The sequence below is a fragment of the Chenopodium quinoa genome, unplaced genomic scaffold (genome assembly GCF_001683475.1).
Source record: "Chenopodium quinoa cultivar QQ74 unplaced genomic scaffold, ASM168347v1, whole genome shotgun sequence".
Classification (NCBI taxonomy): domain Eukaryota; kingdom Viridiplantae; phylum Streptophyta; class Magnoliopsida; order Caryophyllales; family Amaranthaceae; genus Chenopodium; species Chenopodium quinoa.
The window spans coordinates 693,651-712,753 of NW_018742211.1; the positions used below are offsets into that span (position 1 = coordinate 693,651).

At 36.7% G+C, this 19,103-nt stretch overlaps 1 protein-coding gene across 2 annotated transcripts; it reads left to right on the forward strand.

Moving 5' to 3' along the window:
• The first annotated feature begins 278 nt into the window (after nucleotides 1-278).
• On the forward strand, nucleotides 279-10,437 carry LOC110733868 (protein argonaute 1-like). 2 transcript variants are annotated; one of them, XM_021913952.1, is made up of 22 exons: nucleotides 279-445; nucleotides 1,391-2,097; nucleotides 2,176-2,384; nucleotides 2,465-2,614; nucleotides 2,707-2,840; nucleotides 2,931-3,040; nucleotides 3,423-3,529; nucleotides 3,657-3,795; nucleotides 3,886-4,002; nucleotides 4,650-4,757; nucleotides 5,450-5,521; nucleotides 6,050-6,172; nucleotides 6,333-6,507; nucleotides 6,583-6,842; nucleotides 7,099-7,241; nucleotides 7,339-7,401; nucleotides 7,482-7,545; nucleotides 7,647-7,782; nucleotides 7,867-7,940; nucleotides 8,041-8,135; nucleotides 9,859-9,890; nucleotides 9,990-10,437. In XM_021913952.1, the coding sequence occupies exons 2-22, from the start codon at nucleotides 1,402-1,404 to the stop codon at nucleotides 10,208-10,210; spliced, it is 3,228 nt and encodes a 1,075-aa protein (XP_021769644.1). In that variant the 5' UTR covers nucleotides 279-445; nucleotides 1,391-1,401; the 3' UTR covers nucleotides 10,211-10,437. The 2 variants fall into 2 exon arrangements, with proteins under 2 accessions (XP_021769644.1, XP_021769636.1); XM_021913944.1 differs by having other exon boundaries at nucleotides 1,394-2,097.
• Nucleotides 10,438-19,103: the final 8,666 nt, after the last annotated feature.

The window sequence follows — 19,103 nt, forward strand, 5'->3', positions numbered from 1 at the left end:
CCTTTGAGAGTTCCATCATATACTAGTCTAGTTTGAAAGCAAAAATCCTAACAAAAGACCTATCCAACTTGTTGAATTCACGCGATGCCACGTACTCACATAATTCCACATCACCAACAAACAGGTCCCACACATAAATCCCATTGGGGTCACTTCTTCCAATCCTGCCACTCCCACATCATCACCAAACACATTCATCCAAACACTTAAAAACAAAATCCCTTTAGGGGTAAAATGATCATTTCACACCCCCATTTCTGGCTTTATATACTGCATTTCTTCGTAGATTATTGGCTTTTGGGTAGAAGACGCCGTTTTTAATTTATTTTCGCTATTTTCTCTCTCTTCCTTTTCGCTCTCTCTCCACTCTCTGTCGGGTACTCGGCGGCGAGAGGAAATTGTTTCCGATAGTGCAAAATTCGTGTCTTTTTAGGTCAAATCAGCGGTATCTTTCTTCAATTTTTGCTGTTATTTTGCTCTGATTTCATGGATCTAGTTTATCTCTTCTGTGATTTTGTTGAATTGCTTGCATTCCGATTTTAAAGGCGGTTTTTTTTTGGCCCTAACTTGTTGTTCTGGGTTTGTTTGAGTTTTGTTAGATCGTTGTGTTTTTCTTCGCAATTTGGATCTTATTTTACGTTTTTTGTTGATGCTTTTGATGTTCGATTTTGTTGGTTTTGCGCGATTATAGGGTTACTTTTTGGGATTTTCTTGTTAGGGTTTGCTTAATTTTTATCGGTTGTGTACTTGTTTGGTTTGTAATTGTGCGAAATTGAAATTTCTAACTTTTGATTTGATGATGTTTTGAATTCTGTTTCTGAAAATTCGTGTTTTTGTGTGTTTTGATTTTAATGGGTTTTGATTTTTTTTTTGTCTGTGTTGTGTTTATGCTGTTGCTGTTTGTGTAATTTTGATTCTGTGTACGCATTCATAAAGTGTCGTTTTTTTGGCTTGAGAATGATGGCTTTGTTACTATTTATGTCGTTTTTCCAACTTTGTTTTGTTTGCTTGCTTTGCTGTTGTTGATGATGGTTGAGCATATGGAATGAAATTGTGTGTTTTGCACTCCTTTAAATTTCCTCTTTAACGTTTAATCTAATTCTGTGTTCTTGCCACAAGTTGTATGATGCACATTATTCAATTGAACTAAATCACTTCGGATTTTTGTTCATTACTTGGTAAAACATGCTTTATATACTTGTTGAAGCTCTTTTTTTCTGTTGTTCATTGTTTGTTTATTTTCAAGTTTGTGTTTTTTTTTTGTTAACGAGACGAAGTTTTGGTTTGCTTTAACTTTTGTTCTTCTAAGTGTATCAATATGCTGGGTGGCTGTTGTATGTGGTGGGTATATTTGTCTCGTTGATTTATTGAATCTTTTTATTTGTTGAAGCAGTTGGCATAATGGTGAGGAAGAAGAGAACTGAACAACATGGGGAAGGAGAGAGCTCTCATCCCCAGCAAGCTGGAGGGAGTGGTGGAAGAGGCGGAGGTGGTCAATCTATGCCACCACAACAAGCTGCTGGTGGTCACCCAGGTGGAGGAAGAGGTTGGGGGCCCCAGGGACAAGGAGGTCGTGGAGGATATGGTGGTGGACGTGGTGGTGGCCAGCGTGGTGGCATGTCCTCGCAACAGTCTGGTGGATCTGCAGAGTACCAAGGCAGGGGTGCTCAGCAGCATCCACGAGGTGGGGCCCCACCTCAGCGCCGCGGTGGTAGTGGTGCTGGTGGTGGCCGTGGTGGTGGTCCTATCAGTGGGTCCTATCGCCCTTCAGTTCCCGAGCTGCACCAAGCTTCCCAGGGTTCCTACCAACCTGGGGGTCAGCCTATTCAAGCGATGACTCCTGGAAAGCCGGCAGAACAGGGTGAGGCCAGTTCGTCTGTGTCTCCTTTGCAGGCTGGATCATCCCAGGTTCAGCAGCAGTTTGAACAACTGTCTGTTGAAGAGCCATCTTCTCAGGCTATTCAGCCTTTGCCTGCTAGCAGCAAGTCAGTGAGGTTCCCCCTTCGTCCTGGGAAGGGTAGCACTGGCACCAGGTGCATTGTGAAAGCGAATCACTTCTTTGCTGAATTGCCTGATAAGGATTTGCACCAATATGATGTAATAATTATCTCTATCTATTTGTCTTTCATTCCTTTGTATCTCTATGTGCTTTTACATGATTGGTAAATGTTACAGGTTTCAATCGTGCCAGAGGTGACATCGCGGGGTGTGAACCGTGCTGTTATGGCACAATTGGTGAAGTTGTATAGAGAATCTCATCTTGGAAGGCGACTTCCGGCTTATGATGGAAGAAAAAGTCTATATACTGCAGGCCCTCTACCATTTACTAGTAAAGAATTTAGAATTACTCTTGTTGATGAGGATGATGGAACTGGGGCACCAAGGTCCGGTCTATACATTGGTTTCTCATATAAATGTTTGATGTGGTTGGTTATTTGTTAAGGTGTGATATTGTTTGTAGCAGGAGAGAGAGAGAATTTAAGGTTGTGATCAAGCTGGCTGCACGAGTAGACTTGCACCATTTGGGAATGTTTCTGCAAGGAAGGCAGGCTGATGCACCTCAGGAGGCTCTGCAGGTTCTTGACATAGTATTACGTGAATTGCCCACCACGCGGTGCGTTCTCGTTTTGCTTCATTATTTTGGTGCAGTTGTATCTGGTTACCTTTATGTTTTTGCACTTACATGGTTGTATCTCAAATCTGCAGTTATTCACCAGTAGGCCGCTCTTTTTATTCTCCCCATCTAGGGCGGAGGCAGCCGCTGGGAGAGGGTTTAGAAAGCTGGCGTGGATTTTATCAGAGTATCCGACCAACTCAGATGGGTCTATCTCTGAATATAGGTTGATTTCATGATACTGCCTGTATTTTAATTTATATCAATCAGCTATGTTTTCTTCCTTTTATGCTGAATATTTTAATGTGGTTTGCAGATATGTCTTCCACTGCTTTCATTGAGCCATTGCCTGTCATTGACTTTGTGACCCAGCTACTGAACCGGGATGTTACTTCTAGGCCATTGTCCGATTCTGATCGAGTGAAGGCAAGTGTTTTCTATCTTTTCCCTTTGTGTTTTGCATCTCTCTCAAATGTAAATATAGCACTTACCCAATAAGTTCCATTAATCCTTTTTATTTTACATTTGATTAATTTTTTTATTTAAATTTCTGACATTTGTTGTTGGGATGATTAAGATGGGAATGGGATGGTGAGAGTAAACTGAGGAGTGGTTTGATGTGTTAAAATAATTACCTTGGAAAAAAGGCTGTGGGGTTGTCATTTATTATTATATGCTTATGTGCGGTTGCCTCTTGGCTAGCTTATGATATGTTTTCCTAGGAAAAACTTAATGCATAGTTTTCCCAATTCTGCTCTGCCTTAATATATTTTATTTCTTTTTTTCTCATTTCTTTTGGTGACAACAGATTAAGAAGGCTCTAAGAGGGGTTAAGGTTGAAGTTACACACCGTGGTAATATGCGTAGAAAATACAGAATTTCTGGACTAACTTCCCAGGCAACGAGAGAACTCACGTAAGGCCTTCTTGATTGTTTTCAATTTGCCGGCTACAAAAATAGAAAACAAATTATTTAGCTGTTCTGATTTTTTATATGCTTTCAAATGTTGATCATGGCTATTTTTTCTACTATTTTGGTTTAGTTTTCCTGTTGATGAAAGGGGAACGATGAAGTCAGTTGTGGAGTATTTCTATGAGACCTACGGATTTGTAATCCAACACACACAGTGGCCATGTCTTCAAGTTGGGAACCAACAGAGGCCAAATTATTTGCCCATGGAGGTTGTTAGCTGTGTGATCATCTTTTCTGGCGTTTGTATGAATTAACATTTAATCCTCCTATGAGTGTCTGATCGGTACCTTATTATGTAGGTTTGCAAGATTGTTGAAGGGCAACGATATTCTAAAAGATTAAATGAAAGACAAATTACAGCTTTGCTGAAGGTGACTTGTCAACGTCCTCAAGAGAGGGAGCGTGACATTGTTCAGGTTTGTCTCATGGGTGCTCATGTACCTGCTTTTATTTTATCCCTTCTCCTTATTGTTTGCTTTGTTTTTTATATTTTTTATTTAATTTTTTTGAATAATTTCTAAAATTAAATTTGACCCTGCTAAATCATACTTTACATTTTATCAAAAGTGGGCATGTGGCTTGGTGTATCTGACTATCTTTGTTGCTTACTTGACCTTTGTCATGCTTGTACTAGCTTGGCTGTGTAACTGTCTTTTTTTCCCAAGACGTTGGTATGCCCCTTTTTGTATGGGGATTCATGTTTGAGGTTTGCCCTTTTTATTATATATCTCATTCTATGGATTTTTTCTTGTTGTGCTAAACTAATTCGATATCTTTGGATGATATATAAAGAAAATATGACTTGTTTAGTTTGGAAATAGTCTTCCTCAAATGTATATAAAAATTTTTCGGTGATCTTTTGTGGTTACAGTCAGCACTTTACTAATTCGATACCTTTGGAAGATATATAACGAAAATATGACTTGTTTTGTTCGAAGTGTTCTTCCTCAAATGTATATAAATTTTTTTCGGTGATCTTTTGTGGTTACAGCCAGCACTTTACTTACAAGTGTGATGCTATTCACTGTTAATTTACCACTGTTCCTTGTTGCTTCTTTTTCAGACTGTCCATCACAATGCATATCATGCTGATCCTTATGCCCAAGAATTTGGGATTAAAATTGATGAGAGGCTTGCTAGTGTTGAAGCACGTGTTCTTCCTGCTCCGTGGGTATGTAATGTAAAATTGTTTTATTTGGTCAAGATATTATCCTGCTAGAGTGTATATTGTTCAATCAAATCAATCATTATGTGTAGGAGCTAGCAAGATTGAAATGAGTTCGATATAATAGAAAGGACTATATGATTATGAAGAACAAATTTGATTAGTTATTTCTACAAAAATTGTTATGAAGTCATAGAGGATAATGATTTGAAAGAATCATTTTGTTTTCACCTGCATGTTCTGAAGCGTAACTAATTTGTGCTTAAAGGTCAGAAATTAGTATTTCTTGCCTTAATTATTAGGTTCAATGAAATTGGAGAGATTTTTACATAGATCCGGGTGCACGGTGCACCATAGAGTATTTTTTCTCATTTAGGTGGTTAGTGTTAATTTAATCATCAATTATAGAGAAATACTTATCTTGGGTGGGTTCACCGCACCCGGGTGTATATTAAAAATCGTCTATGAAATTGTATGGAATCAAGAAAATACTATGGCTATTTTCCATTAAAAACAGATCCGTTTTTTTTTTTATTTTTTATTTTATATATATATATATATATATTTTTTTTTTTTTTTTGGGAGAAGGGGTGTGGGAGTGGTTAAAGTTCAAAATTTCCAAATCACTGCAGATTCATCTCACTGAAATTAATCTAAAATATGCTGTTGATTGTAACTTTCTTTTTCTTTTTTTGCAGCTCAAATACCATGATAGTGGTAGGGAGAAGAACTGTCTACCCCAAGTTGGTCAGTGGAATATGATGAACAAAGTAATTCTTTGGCCTATTTTGCATTTTCATTTGTTCACTGTCCAGTCCTAGGCAGAGTGATCTTGTTTAAATTGGTTTGAGTTATAGTTGTTCTAGAGGTTATGCGAGCATGATGTATGTTACTTCTTTTTGTTTATTTAGCTATCTATTTCTTTTAATTAACATGCAGAATTCCTGTCTGGTGGTTTATTGAGTAAACATGCACTCAAGTCTTTAATTGTGGCTGATGCTTGTATGTATCATATTGGTGTGGAACCATGTCTTTTTCGAAACATGCAACCTTTTTCTTGAAAAGTTGTCAATTACCATTTGCGTTGCTAACGTTGTAAAATGTTTTCTTATATCATCAATGAATTGGTATTCTTATCATTCTGAATGATTTCTCTCTATGTTCTGCTGTATTGTTTTGATTAAATATGCTTGTTCCTGTTGATAATTGAATTGGATTATGCTGAAATTTGGTAGCAAAATACATTTAGGCTTTCTTTGTGTCATGATTGGTATTTATTCCTACTATTTTTTCGACAGAAAATGGTTAACGGGGGAACAGTGAATAATTGGTTCTGCATAAATTTTTCACGCAATGTGCAAGATGGTGTTGCTCGTAGTTTCTGCTCTGAGCTTGCCCAAATGTGTCATATTTCTGGCATGGTAAGTATCTTCTACTGTATTCTTTGATGTTTGTGGACTCAATGTTCAATTTTTTTGTTATGTTATGATATGCTATTACTCACATTCTCTTTCCTTGCTCTTATGTATTTTCATTTTTTTTATGGGGGCTTTTTTACCAAATTCTTGTGTATACTCTCAGAGCTACAATCCAGAACCTGTACTTCCAGGTATCTCTGCTCGTCCAGACCAGGTTGAAAAGGCTTTAAAAACTCGATATCATGATGCCATGACTGCTATGAGTAAATCGCAGCAACAGAAAAAAGAGATTGATTTGCTTATAGTCATTCTCCCCGATAACAATGGCTCTCTCTATGGTAATAACTATTACTATTGAGCGCAATATAGTTACTTTTAATGATTCCGTAACTGATAAATTTCTTGTTTTTCAGGTGATCTGAAAAGGATTTGTGAAACTGAACTTGGAATTGTTTCACAGTGTTGCTTGACCAAACATGTGTTTAAGATGAGTAAGCAATATTTGGCAAATGTTGCTCTGAAAATTAATGTGAAGGTTGGTGGAAGGAACACTGTCCTTGTTGATGCAATATCAAGACGCATACCACTTGTCAGCGACCGGCCAACCATTATATTTGGTGCTGATGTTACTCATCCTCACCCCGGAGAAGATTCCAGTCCATCCATTGCTGCTGTACGTACTTTGTGTTTGCTCTTTTATACTATTCTATCCAAATTTAACTTTTCTGCTTTTATTTTTTTTAATTTATTTATTATTTCTTTGAATAAAATATTTGACCAATTTTTAAATTCTTTTCTAAGATGAATCCGCAAATTTGCCTGTTTATATTTGATATACGAAGTATGCTGGTCTTAGGATCTGGACTGGGAGTTGTTTGCTGCTGTAGTTTTTTTTTTGTCAAACTTAAACAAATGTCTTGTGGTTTCAGGTCGTTGCCTCTCAAGATTGGCCCGAAGTCACAAAGTATGCTGGTCTGGTATCTGCTCAAGCACATCGTCAGGAGCTGATCCAAGATTTGTACAAAACCTGGCAAGATCCCAGCAGGGGGCAAATTACCGGAGGAATGATCAAGTATTATAGCTGCTTGTGCTACTGACTTTTCCCTTCGTCCAAGATATATAAATTTGGCATTAACTTATGCATTACAAAATTTTCCTTTGTTTTGTAGGGAACTCCTCATATCTTTCCGTAGGTCAACAGGCCACAAACCACTGAGGATCATATTTTACAGGTTCTCTTTCACATTTTATTTCTGTTTGTTAGATTTGGTCTTGTGCTTTTTCCTTGACTCGTTCTGTTATCTGCGTGAAGGGATGGGGTGAGCGAGGGTCAATTTTATCAAGTGTTGCTGTATGAACTTGATGCTATTCGAAAGGTCAAACTTCCTTCACCTCTAGTTTACTTTTGACACCATCAATTTTAAATTTTGTTGGCATCATTTATTGACCTTTTATTTGTCACTGTTTGTTCTAGCAGGCATGTGCTTCGTTGGAGCCAGATTACCAACCACCTGTGACATTTGTTGTGGTCCAAAAGCGTCATCATACAAGACTATTTGCCAACAACCATCATGATCGAAACTCAGTTGATAGGAGTGGAAACATATTGCCGGGTCATTATTCTGTACTTTCATTTTTGAATGGCCAGATCTAAAATTTTAATCTGTTTTATGAACCCTCTTTGTTTGATGTTGCAGGTACTGTTGTTGATTCTAAGATATGTCACCCAACTGAATTTGACTTTTACCTATGTAGTCATGCTGGCATTCAGGTTTTTCATTGCAGCTCAGTTTTGTATATTTCATCTTCTTATGGATTTTAATTTGCTTACAGCCTTTGGATTCTAAATTTGTATCTGTTCATGATTGTAGGGTACTAGCAGGCCAGCACATTATCATGTCTTGTGGGATGAAAATAACTTTACAGCTGATGAGTTACAGTCCTTGACGAATAACCTCTGCTATACGTAAGTTCCTTGGGTTATCTGCATTGTCTCTGTTTGTTTGATAGTGTTTGTGTTTTTTAGTCCTACTACCTTATTTTCTGTGTATTCTGTACAATTTGACCCACTTCCCACAAGTTTATATAGAGGGAAGGAGTTGCAATTATATATATATATATATATATATATATATATATATATATATATATATATATATATATATATACTGTAGAGATTCTCTCTCCTCAATTGAATTGTGTTCCACTTTTTAGTTACTGCTTTGAGTGCTTCCCCATGATTCTTTAGCTTGCCCTTTTCTTTTCTTTTCTTTTCTTTTCTTTCCTTGCTGGTAGACTAGTCTTTGCTGAGCATTCTTCTCTCCTTGTCTGATAAGACCGTAAGATGTTGAGGAAGAAGAATTTGGTACTTGGGATTTACTGTTCTAAAAGGTCGAAAAAGGGGTTAGGGGTATAGTATTTAGTTTTTTTTTACTGGTTTTCATTGGTTATTGGTTAAAAAGAAGGCTATTCTAGTGGTCGTTTGCTTCACATAGGATGTAAACTTTCCCATGAAATTCGTAAATATGTGGGGATAAAATTTTGTAATCGAATTCATGGGGATTGTTAAAGTTACTTGGTTACCATTGGGGCAAATAGCTTCCCATAAGATTATCAACTTTCCTAGTGGGACTATGTAAGCCACTATGTAAGCCACTTTCTTGAGTTTGCGTCAACCAAACAGTTACTTAATTGGAATAAAATGGTCAACTGATTTTGCTATTTAACCACTTTCTTGCCTTTTTCCTTTTTCTTTTTAATATACATTGTATATCCTTTTTGTAGAAAAACAAATTCCATATATTGTTTTTGTGTATGATGATTAATTTAGTATGCAGAAAAATTATTTTATCTTCTTTTCAAAAGCCGCACTTCTTTCTGCGATGTGAATATTCCTCTTTCAGTTATTATGGTTAACCTTTGATGTAGTTGTCTTTGAGGATTGGGGTTGTTCGTTAGTAGGGAGGTTGAGAAATTAAAATGTTGAGTATTGATCTGTGTGACATTAGGTTTTGATTCTTTAGTAGTTAAATGAAGGCCTATTGAATTTTCTGAATTAATGTAGAATATGCCAATTGTTCCCTCAATTTCTTGTTCAATTGCAAGTTCTGATTTGATTTAACTCAGAACATTGAATTATGATATGAGAGGATAAGGTTTTGTAGGCTTGTATTTGTAGCATATGTTAGAATTTCATTGTGAAAGCTCGACAGTATTGTAGCCATTAAGGTCGAAGTTCTTTAATTAAATGGAAAGAGGTTTGAAGATTTTCGAAGAGTTACGGAGTAAGACTGGATCAGTTGTCGAACTTGTGTAATTTAAGTAAAGAGAGGGTTCTGAGCTGGTGACTAGTGTCAATTGTAGTGTAGCTAGTTGTTTTTCTGATTGTTTTTATTAATCAGTTTTCCTACCATCTGAAATATGCTTTTTAGCTAGTACTTGGTATGGTTTTCTATCTCTAGCTGCATGAGATGACCTTAAACTGTATAGTTTCTTTTGCACGAAGTATGTGTTAGCTATATGATGAAGGCACTGCTGAATTGAGAGGGAAAACTGTATTTGTAATAGACATCTGCTTGTTTATTAATTTTATTTGTAGAGTTGTTTAGCAGGGATGAAGCTCCTATTTTCTTTGTTTTTTAAACATACTTTTTTTTGGTTATTTGGCTGATGGTGTCAACTTTTGACAGATATGCAAGATGTACCCGATCTGTTTCAATCGGTTAGTCTTTCTTCCTTGTCTTAATGATTTAAAGATAGTCTTGTATGGTATACTTTAGTTTTCAGTACTCCTATTCTAATATTTTCACCTATCTGACAGTTCCGCCGGCTTATTATGCCCATCTTGCTGCATTTCGTGCTCGCTTCTACATGGAGCCAGAGACCTCAGACAGTGGCTCTATGACTAGTGGGGCTGCTGCTGGTCGCGGAGGCATGGCCGCAGCTGGTGGACGAAGTACAAGATCGCCCACTTCTAATGCTGCTGTGCGACCTCTTCCTGTTCTGAAAGAGAACGTGAAGAAAGTCATGTTTTACTGTTGAAAGTCTTCAATATGGTTTGCTGAATTAACTTATGCATTGGGTCTTTGATGTTTGAAGAATTACTGCTTCACGTTGTTATTGGCCTCTGTGTTATGATTTGCATTTGTGTGTGAAACTCATTAGTCTTTCACTTGTCTCAAGTACTTTGAGTACCTGTTTTATTTGATGTACGCATGCACCTTGTCTGAAATATTTGATTAATTTGATGTGGTTGTTAACTGTTTGAATGCTGGTATTTCCTCTTTATTTAGTTTTTCTTTGTTTTTGGTATTAGTAAAAACGCAATAACTAAGGCCCTTTTTTAGCCAACAGCTAGATTATGAGCACTTTAAATCTCATCGCATTCCCTCATCGCATTCCCTCATATAAATAAAACAATGGCCCAAGGCAGACTTGGCAATATGACTTCAACTAAAAGTTTTAGACTAGCCTTCTTCCTTGGGTAGTTTGTGGAATCCATAAAGAAAGGATCGGGGAATTGGGGAGGTACTGGGAACATTGTTACTTGGAGCTGTCCTCTTTTTATACTTAAATTGTTGGGTTGAACCTCTTCATTAGAATTGCTTGTTGGATTCCTTTTGGATAACCTATCATTTAAGGAATCATTTCATTCAAAAATTACATATATATGTGGTAAGGTAGGCCAACTCTGTAAGACATCTATACGGGGCTTGACCTTCATTCTGACCTACAATGTATTACAGTACTTTACAAATTGGGTGGATGCTCAGCGAGATCCTGTCCAAGCTTATAAACTAGATTAATTGAAAAAAATGCAAATCAAGTGATTATTTCATTAATAATTTAAATGTGGACCTTAAATTGTTGATTTTATTACAAAAATATTATGCTGGGCACGTAAAGTTGTACTGATGAGCTATTTACGAACCTGCTACTTCAGTTGCATTTTTTTGTTTATCTCATGGATAAAAATAAATTAGGGCTTGCTTGTTTCATGGTTTCTGGTTTACATATTTTTGTATGTTTCCAGTAAAAAGTAGAGCTGATGAAAGCTTGCTCAATTTTTATAGGCTGAAGATTTTGGCTTTTAAATGTTACATGGGTATTAATACTAACTACTCCCTCGATACCTAATTTTTTGCTTCATTTGACTTTTCACGATCTTCAATATGTGTCTTAAAATGGTTTTATCTCCATTTTTATATGTAAAAATTATTTAAAGTAATTATTAATAAAGTATAAAATGAGACAAATCCAACAAGAATTCACATGGCTATATTATCCCTTATAGATGAACGGTATTTTAATGGTAAAAGATTTTAAAGTTTGACATAATTTTCGCAATGGGGCAAAAAATTTGGGACAAGGGAATAGCATTTTGGCTCGTTTAATGCCGGGTTATTTTTTATAAATTAATTTTTAAGGTGTGTATAAAAAAATTTAACACCTCATTTTATCAGTTAAGCCAACAAAGTGTGATAAAGTTTTGGTATTTTTCATCTTTTGGTGATTAAGTTTCCAAACACCACCGTTTGGTGATTAGAGGTGAAATTCCGGTGTAAAAAATTTAATAGAGAACATAAACATAATCACCTATGGTTAATAACGTAGTCACCTAAGGTTAACTAATGAAAATTAAGCACATGCTATTATTTTAATGAAGAAAAAACTAATTAGAAGACGAAAACTTAAACACCAAAACTCCAAAAGTATGTATGAGCTGTGAAAATTTTTCGTTTAATTTTCGAGTATTAATAAAGTGTCTTTTAAGTTTTGGGTATTAATGACCATCTTTAAAAAATCTTTGATATTATTATTATTACGTTTTTTTTTTAATTTTTTAATTTTTTTAAATTGATATACATTCAACTTAAACACTTAAATATACGAATTGAACTGGTCAATGATGTTTTATAAATTGACCCTTATATTCAAATTCAATACAATAGGCCAAATTGAAAATCTTAAAACAGCTTAATATTGCATCTCTAAAGTATTTATAAATCTAAAATATTTTTTTGTGACTAAGTTTGTTGATGTACAAGCAAAAATCTATTACTTTCTACTAAAGCCGAAATTAAGAGGGACACTTGACAACATATTATTAAATCTATTCGCTCCAAAATTACTTGCTTAAAATAATTCATGGCTACATGAAAATAAGTTTTGTATCTAAAGTATGAACTTACACTTAATAAAAAAAAATAAAAAAAAACCTAAAGTAAACTTCCTATTATATATTAAATTGGCCATTATTATTATACGTGTTTAGCTATTTTCTCCTGCATGTTTTATTTATATTGTTTTAATATACTTCATAGTTTTTAATATTTGATGAATCTGTTTATTATATTTTATATTTTTTTAATTTAATTTATTGTCATTATAATTATTAACAATCGTGCAAATACATGGGGTTAAACCTAGTTATATCTAAAGTAATATCTAGATCATAGTTTGCTTTGTTCCTTTTGTTTCTTTAATTTTTTTTTTTCTCTTCTTCTTATGAAGTAACTAGAATGACTCTTCAAATGGTGGAAATATGCCGCAGATGGCTTGCTATGACGACGTATCTCAAAATGTTTTACACTAGCCGGCCTTTTATTGCAATGACAAAATACATGGATCTTTTCCATAACCTGTGTATGTGTTTGTATTGCAGAAATGAACATGAATTTATGTCGAAATGAACATGAATTTATGTCTCAAGTGATTATGTTTTGGTGTGGTTAAAGGTGAGTTAATGAAAATTCCAGTGGGTTAGTTGGTTAGAATATTCTTTTCAATCACCAAACTACAAGCAAAAAAAACTTGATCACCAAAAGGTGAAAAATTGCATGCAAAACTTAATCACCAAATATATATGGGCTTAACTTCATTTTATTACTTAAGTTACGCAAGTTACGGAATGCATAGAGTCTTTAACCGTAAAACACTATATAATCGAGTTAAGCCAACAAATGGTGATTAAGTTTTGGTGTTTTTACCTTTTGGTGATCCAAACACCACTGTTTGGTGATTAGAGTTAAAATTCCAGTTGAAAAAATTTAATGAGAAACATAATCATAATCACCTAGAGTTAATAACTTAGTCACCTAGGATTAGCCAATGAAAATCAACCACATGCAATTATGTTAATATAAAAAAAAATTAATCAAGAGACAAACTTAATCACTTAAAGAATGTATGAGTTATGAAAATATTCTCATTTATACTTTCTAGAATAATCATATCATATCACTAATAAATAAGGGCGGTCTCGCGATTAGGCCACGAGACAGTGACACTTGGCATTTCAAATTTTCGCCAAGTGTCGCGCCCGTATGCGATAAATATGTATTATTATGACACATATGATGCTATGTAAGCGATTTTTGAATAGATTTTTTTAAGATAAAAATGTTGTATAGAGTTTTATTATCACTATACTTTTAATATTTCATATATACAAAATTATTCATAACTTTTATAAATATCATATAACTAGATTTTATTTCCATCATAATATTCGTTTCAAAAAGTTCTTTAAAATAATAAGATCCATTTATAATATATTTAATTTAGTTTAAAAAATAATAGAGAATCAGTAAAAATAAGTTTTAATCAGTAAAAATAATTTTGGTTTGATAAATATACTTTTAGTTCAATAAAAATAATTGAAGTTCAATAACAATAATTTCAATTCAATAGTAACATAGATATCTGTTTACAAACAAAACTAAAAAAAGTACACTATTCTATAAATAAGCGATAGGATATTGTATGTTTTAATATCATGCATTATAAAAAAGGATTACATACATGACCGTATTAATAAACATTTAAGCCAAATAAATTATCCTAATTAAAATTTTATGAACAATTCGGACATCGCCCGCGCACAAAATTATTAACTAATATATAAAGGTAAACTTTTAGCCTAGTCACGAAGCAGCGACACTTGGCGTTTCAACTTTTTGCCAAGTGTCGCACCACATAGACAACAATTAGATATTAGTATGACACGTAAGATTTATTTGAATATATTTTTATAGAATATAATAATGGGTTTTTTTATTAGTATAAAAAGTTGGATAGATTTAGATAGATTTTGTAGGATAAAAAAGTTAATTAGAATTTTATTTCAATAAAATTTGGATGGATTTTGTAGGATAAATTGTTGGATTAGAGTTATATTTTCGATAAAATACTAATATTTCATATGTATAAATTAAATTATATTCCCTCAGTTTCACATTGTTAATCTCTCTTTGGAATCAATCATGTAATTAATGTTTTGTCTTTTCCTGTTTTATTTATGGGAATTGGTTGTAATTAATTCTCCAATAAAGGCTATAATAAATATTGATTGGAAGAATTTTCCATGTCAGTAATCCACTAGCACATATATTACAATTTTGAATTATTTGACTCATTAAACACCCAATTAGATTAATTATTCACATATTATGAAAATAATTCACCTTATAATAATGTTAGGAAATAGGAATCTATTCTATGATAATTTGGAGGTTGTCCCCCTTGATTTGAAGACGGCTCAAGGAGTAGTGGTCTTCGACGACACTCCTTGATAATTTGGAGGTTGTCACCTTGATTTGAAGACGGCTTGAGGAGAAGCACTCTTCGATAGCACTCCCTGATAATTTGGAGGTTGTCACTTTAATTTGAAAAAATGGCATGAGACGGCACTCCCTGATCATTTGGAGGTTGTCAAACAAAACAACTTTGATTCAGCAAAATTGATGTCACTTAGAGACGTGCGCTCGGCAAACCCCGATACGCGTTTCTTAACTCCTTTATTTGTAGAACTAACACTTTTTGCAGGTGTCGTCGTTAAAAAGAATGATTTAGGTCTACAGAACGTTCTGAATCATTCTTTGTCCCTATCGACTTACTTTGACTTTTGTTTTCGAAATTTACGTTTCTCCAAACTCAGTCTAAGTGGAGGATTCTGTAGATACCTGATTGTGTCTCCTTAAAAACCAAACCTAGTGATGAATACCTTTCACGTCTTTGATTATCTAGTTAGGTGAAGGGTTGAAGAGTCTTGTGAATTTCCTTTAAGCCTTAACCATTTCTAGCCTTTCCGTAAATGTTTTGAACCAAAATCATTCATTTCTTGTCCAATTTATAAAAACATTCAAGATAGTCTATTTTGGTCCATGATCTCAATCCAATTATTATATAGTTGAATGGGGCATGAAAAGAGCTTTCCAACGATATATTATAAACCAAAATCCGACTTATAACGAAGAAGTTAAGTCCAAAATACTAAATTGAGCCCAAACCAAGCGTTGCCTGTGGCTCAATGATCATGTGGAGGGTCCATCTACCTTAATCCTATTCCTAAACCAATTAGGATTTATTAAAAGCTTCTAGAATCTTCTAGAAGGTTGTTTTCAATCCTAAATACATTAGGATTTATTATGAGCTTCTAAAATCCTCAAGAAGGTTCTAATTTATCTTATTTTCAAAAGATAAAGATTTAAGAATTTTACATCGGATAAAACATCAGTTTTTCAATGATCCTAATCCTGGTCAAAATAAAATACGTACAGATATTTGGTTAACTCAATCCGATTGGGAATCAAACTCCGTACGGATTCTATCTTTCCAAAACCATCGCTGAGTGACAGTCCCATCGCGCTGCGATGGACCTGTCGCGTCGTGATGGAACCTGTTTTAGTCCGAGTTGGATACTGGCTCTTTTCTGATCCTTCGACTCTCTTTTTTCCTATAAATAGAGGTCGTATCACCCCGTTTCCAATCACCAACAATCATCATCAATCCCCTCTCTTATATTCTGTCTCTCTCTATTGATTCTTCATGTTCTTAGCCTAGCCTAAACACATCCCAAACACACATCCTTGATACTCCCTTCGATTAAAACACCATACTTCCTTCACGAGATTCGAATACTCCTAGTCATCCTCGACATTGCCGTCGACCTCAACGTCAAAGGTTGATAGTTCTGAGGGTTTGGTCCCAATTCTATATTTCAATTCATATTTGATTTTAATCTTTCTTCAAGTTTACTAACGTGTTTATTGTTTTGATAGAAAGAAATACAAGGCATCAAAGTAAGTAATTCGATTGAAAGGAATGGTGTCCTTCCAACAAGTGTATTATTCCGATAGAGGGTTCGGAATTACTAGAAAGCTAATTTTTCAGTGAGGTCAAGTGATCGGAATGCCTAGGTGGAGGCCGCTTCCGATCAATAATATTAATGTATAATTAATATTACAGCTTAATCTTGACTGAACCCTTCGGATCACACCCCAATCGAGTAACCGATCCGAGGCGACGAATCAATCCGAAGGATTAGATGAGTCATTAGAGCATTACGAACACAGATGTCAGATATCGAGCTTAGAACGTCGAAACCGAGCGTGGTAAGTTGAGTCGAATTGGAATTCGACGAGACGAGAAATCAACAAGTGACAAGTACGAGCTAAGCTGTAGCCTTGCATTGGATTAGCCATGCGAGTGCTAAGCTAGCCTAGGCCACGCACCATGCCGAGCTTGCTAGCATCACTGGTGCGCCAGCATGCTAGTGCCTCGCACATAGCAGCCCAGTCGCAGCATCGCAAGGCCAGCAGCACGCAAGTGCTAGGCGTCGCTAGTAGCGCACTTTGCATGCTTGTGTTGTGGGGCTATGCGTGCTTGCGTGCTGGGCATGGTATAGCACTCGCATCACAACCTCACGCACCTCGCAGCGCCAGGCAACACAATAGCTCGCACCAAGCAGCAGCATCACAACAACGCATGCGTGGCCTACTAGCTGCACGCATGCGTGTGCTGGCTGGCTGTGTGTTGGCTGGCTGGGCTGCCCAATCTAGGTGTTAGGCGCCAGCTGGAAAGCCTTGGCAGCCAAGGTAGGCTGCCAGTCAGCCATGTAGCTTGGTCAACTCGGTCAAGGGAGAAGACCAATTGCTTGGTGTTTGACTTGGGGAGCAAGGTGCTTTGGTCCCCCCTTTGGTGGTCCTCACCAACCCATGCTCTCCCTGTGACCCTTGGAGCTTGTTCATTGCTTTGCATTTTAATTTGTTTTTGATTAAAATAAATTGGTGGAAAAATGCAATTCTCCCACATTGATGGGAGAAGGGAGATCAAGTCTCCTTTCCCTATAAATGTTGGGTTTCGTAGCGTCCAACGCTACGCGGAAGAGAATCCTGCCCAAGTCCCGCTCACTAATTAAAGCAATTAAACATGCAATCACATAATTAACAACATAAGAGAGAGAAAGAGAAAAGACATTCTTACCCTTGACGCGTGCTTTGCTCGACTCACGAGCTCTTACTTCAAAGCTCGAGCCTCGCAGGTGCGACAGCCTCCTACGGCTCGCAACCTCGACCTAACACGAACGGTCTTAATCCTGAAGGTTAGTCGGGACTTGACCAAACAAAATTAGAGTATTACGAACTTAAAGGTTTTCTCACTTTTCAAGGAGATGCCTTTTTGAGTTCAACTCAAGTGATTTTCCCAAAACCCAAAACCCGGGTATTTATAGGGAATAGAGACTTGATCTCCCTTCTCCCATCAATGTGGGAGATTTGCATTTTTCCTCTATTTTTATTTAATAAAAAACAAAATAAAAATGCAAGGCAATCAACAAGCTCCAAGTGTCACATGGAGGGGAGAGTAGGTGAGGACCATTCAGCGGAGGGGGGGGGGGACCAAATCCCCTTGCTCACCAAGCAATCCCCTCACTATTGGTCCCCACAAAAAACCGCACCACCTCGCCACTTGGCTGGCTAGCAGCTTGCCTTGGTTGCCAAGGCTAGCAGCTAAGGCTGGGCAGCCCAGCAAGCCAGCCCACGCATGCGTGCTGCTAGCAAGCCACGCATGCGAGCTGATGCTCCTAGGCGCTGCTATGCGATGTGGCAAGTGCTTGGTGCTGCTCGGCAGCAAGCACGCACAGCCAGCTGCTGCTTCTTGGTGCTGCTATGCTAGCAAACACGCACAGGCACAAGCACACATGGCTTGCGATGCTGTGCTGTGCGATGCCCAAGCATGCTGCAATGCTAGCGATGATGCGGCTAGTGCTGCTATGCTAGCAAGCACGCCCAGCCATGCATGCCCAACCACAACACATACACGCATGGCACGCATCTTGCGATACTCATGTTGTGCAATGTGCGTGTGCTAGGCAATGCTAGGCACCCTAGCACGCATGCGGTTTAGCACCTCGCCTAGCCTAGCACTCGCATGGCTAGACCAATGCGATGCTACGGCTTGGCTCGTACTTGTCGCTTGCTTGATTCCACGTCTCGTCAAATTCAAAATTCGACTCGACTTGCGACGCTCGGTTTCGACACTTTATGATCGACACCCGACGTCTTTGTTCGTAATACTCTAATGACTTATCTAATCCTTCGGATTGATTCGTCGATTCGGATTGGTTATTCGATAGGGGTGCGACCCGAAGGGTTCAGTCAAGACTAAGCCGTAATATTAATTATGCATTAATATTATTGATCGGAAGCGACCTCCACCTAGGCATTCCAATCACTTGACCTCACTGAAGAATTAACTTTCTAATAATTCCGAACCCTCTATCGGAATAATACACTTGTTAGAAGGACACCATTCCTTTCAATCTCCCACTTGTCCTTTTGGACAAGTGTGCAATTAGTGTATAGCCCTTTTCCTATGTCGCTTAATGTCTCTTCATGAACTATGAGGTAAGATTCTTCGTCATCCTTATTACGTCCAGAAGTGTTTCTTGATTCCCGAGTTTAATTGTCAATAAGCAGATGATTTCTAAAATCCATCTGAGCAAGGCCATGCATTTTCACAGTCTCGCTCTTCGAGAGGCCTTGTAAACAACGAAGACATATTCTCTACTGTCAATAGGGGGACATTCCCAGTCTTGTATTGTTAGCTTCCCTTACTAAGAGGACCTAGTTGCCCGAGTGTTGCCGTTATAATC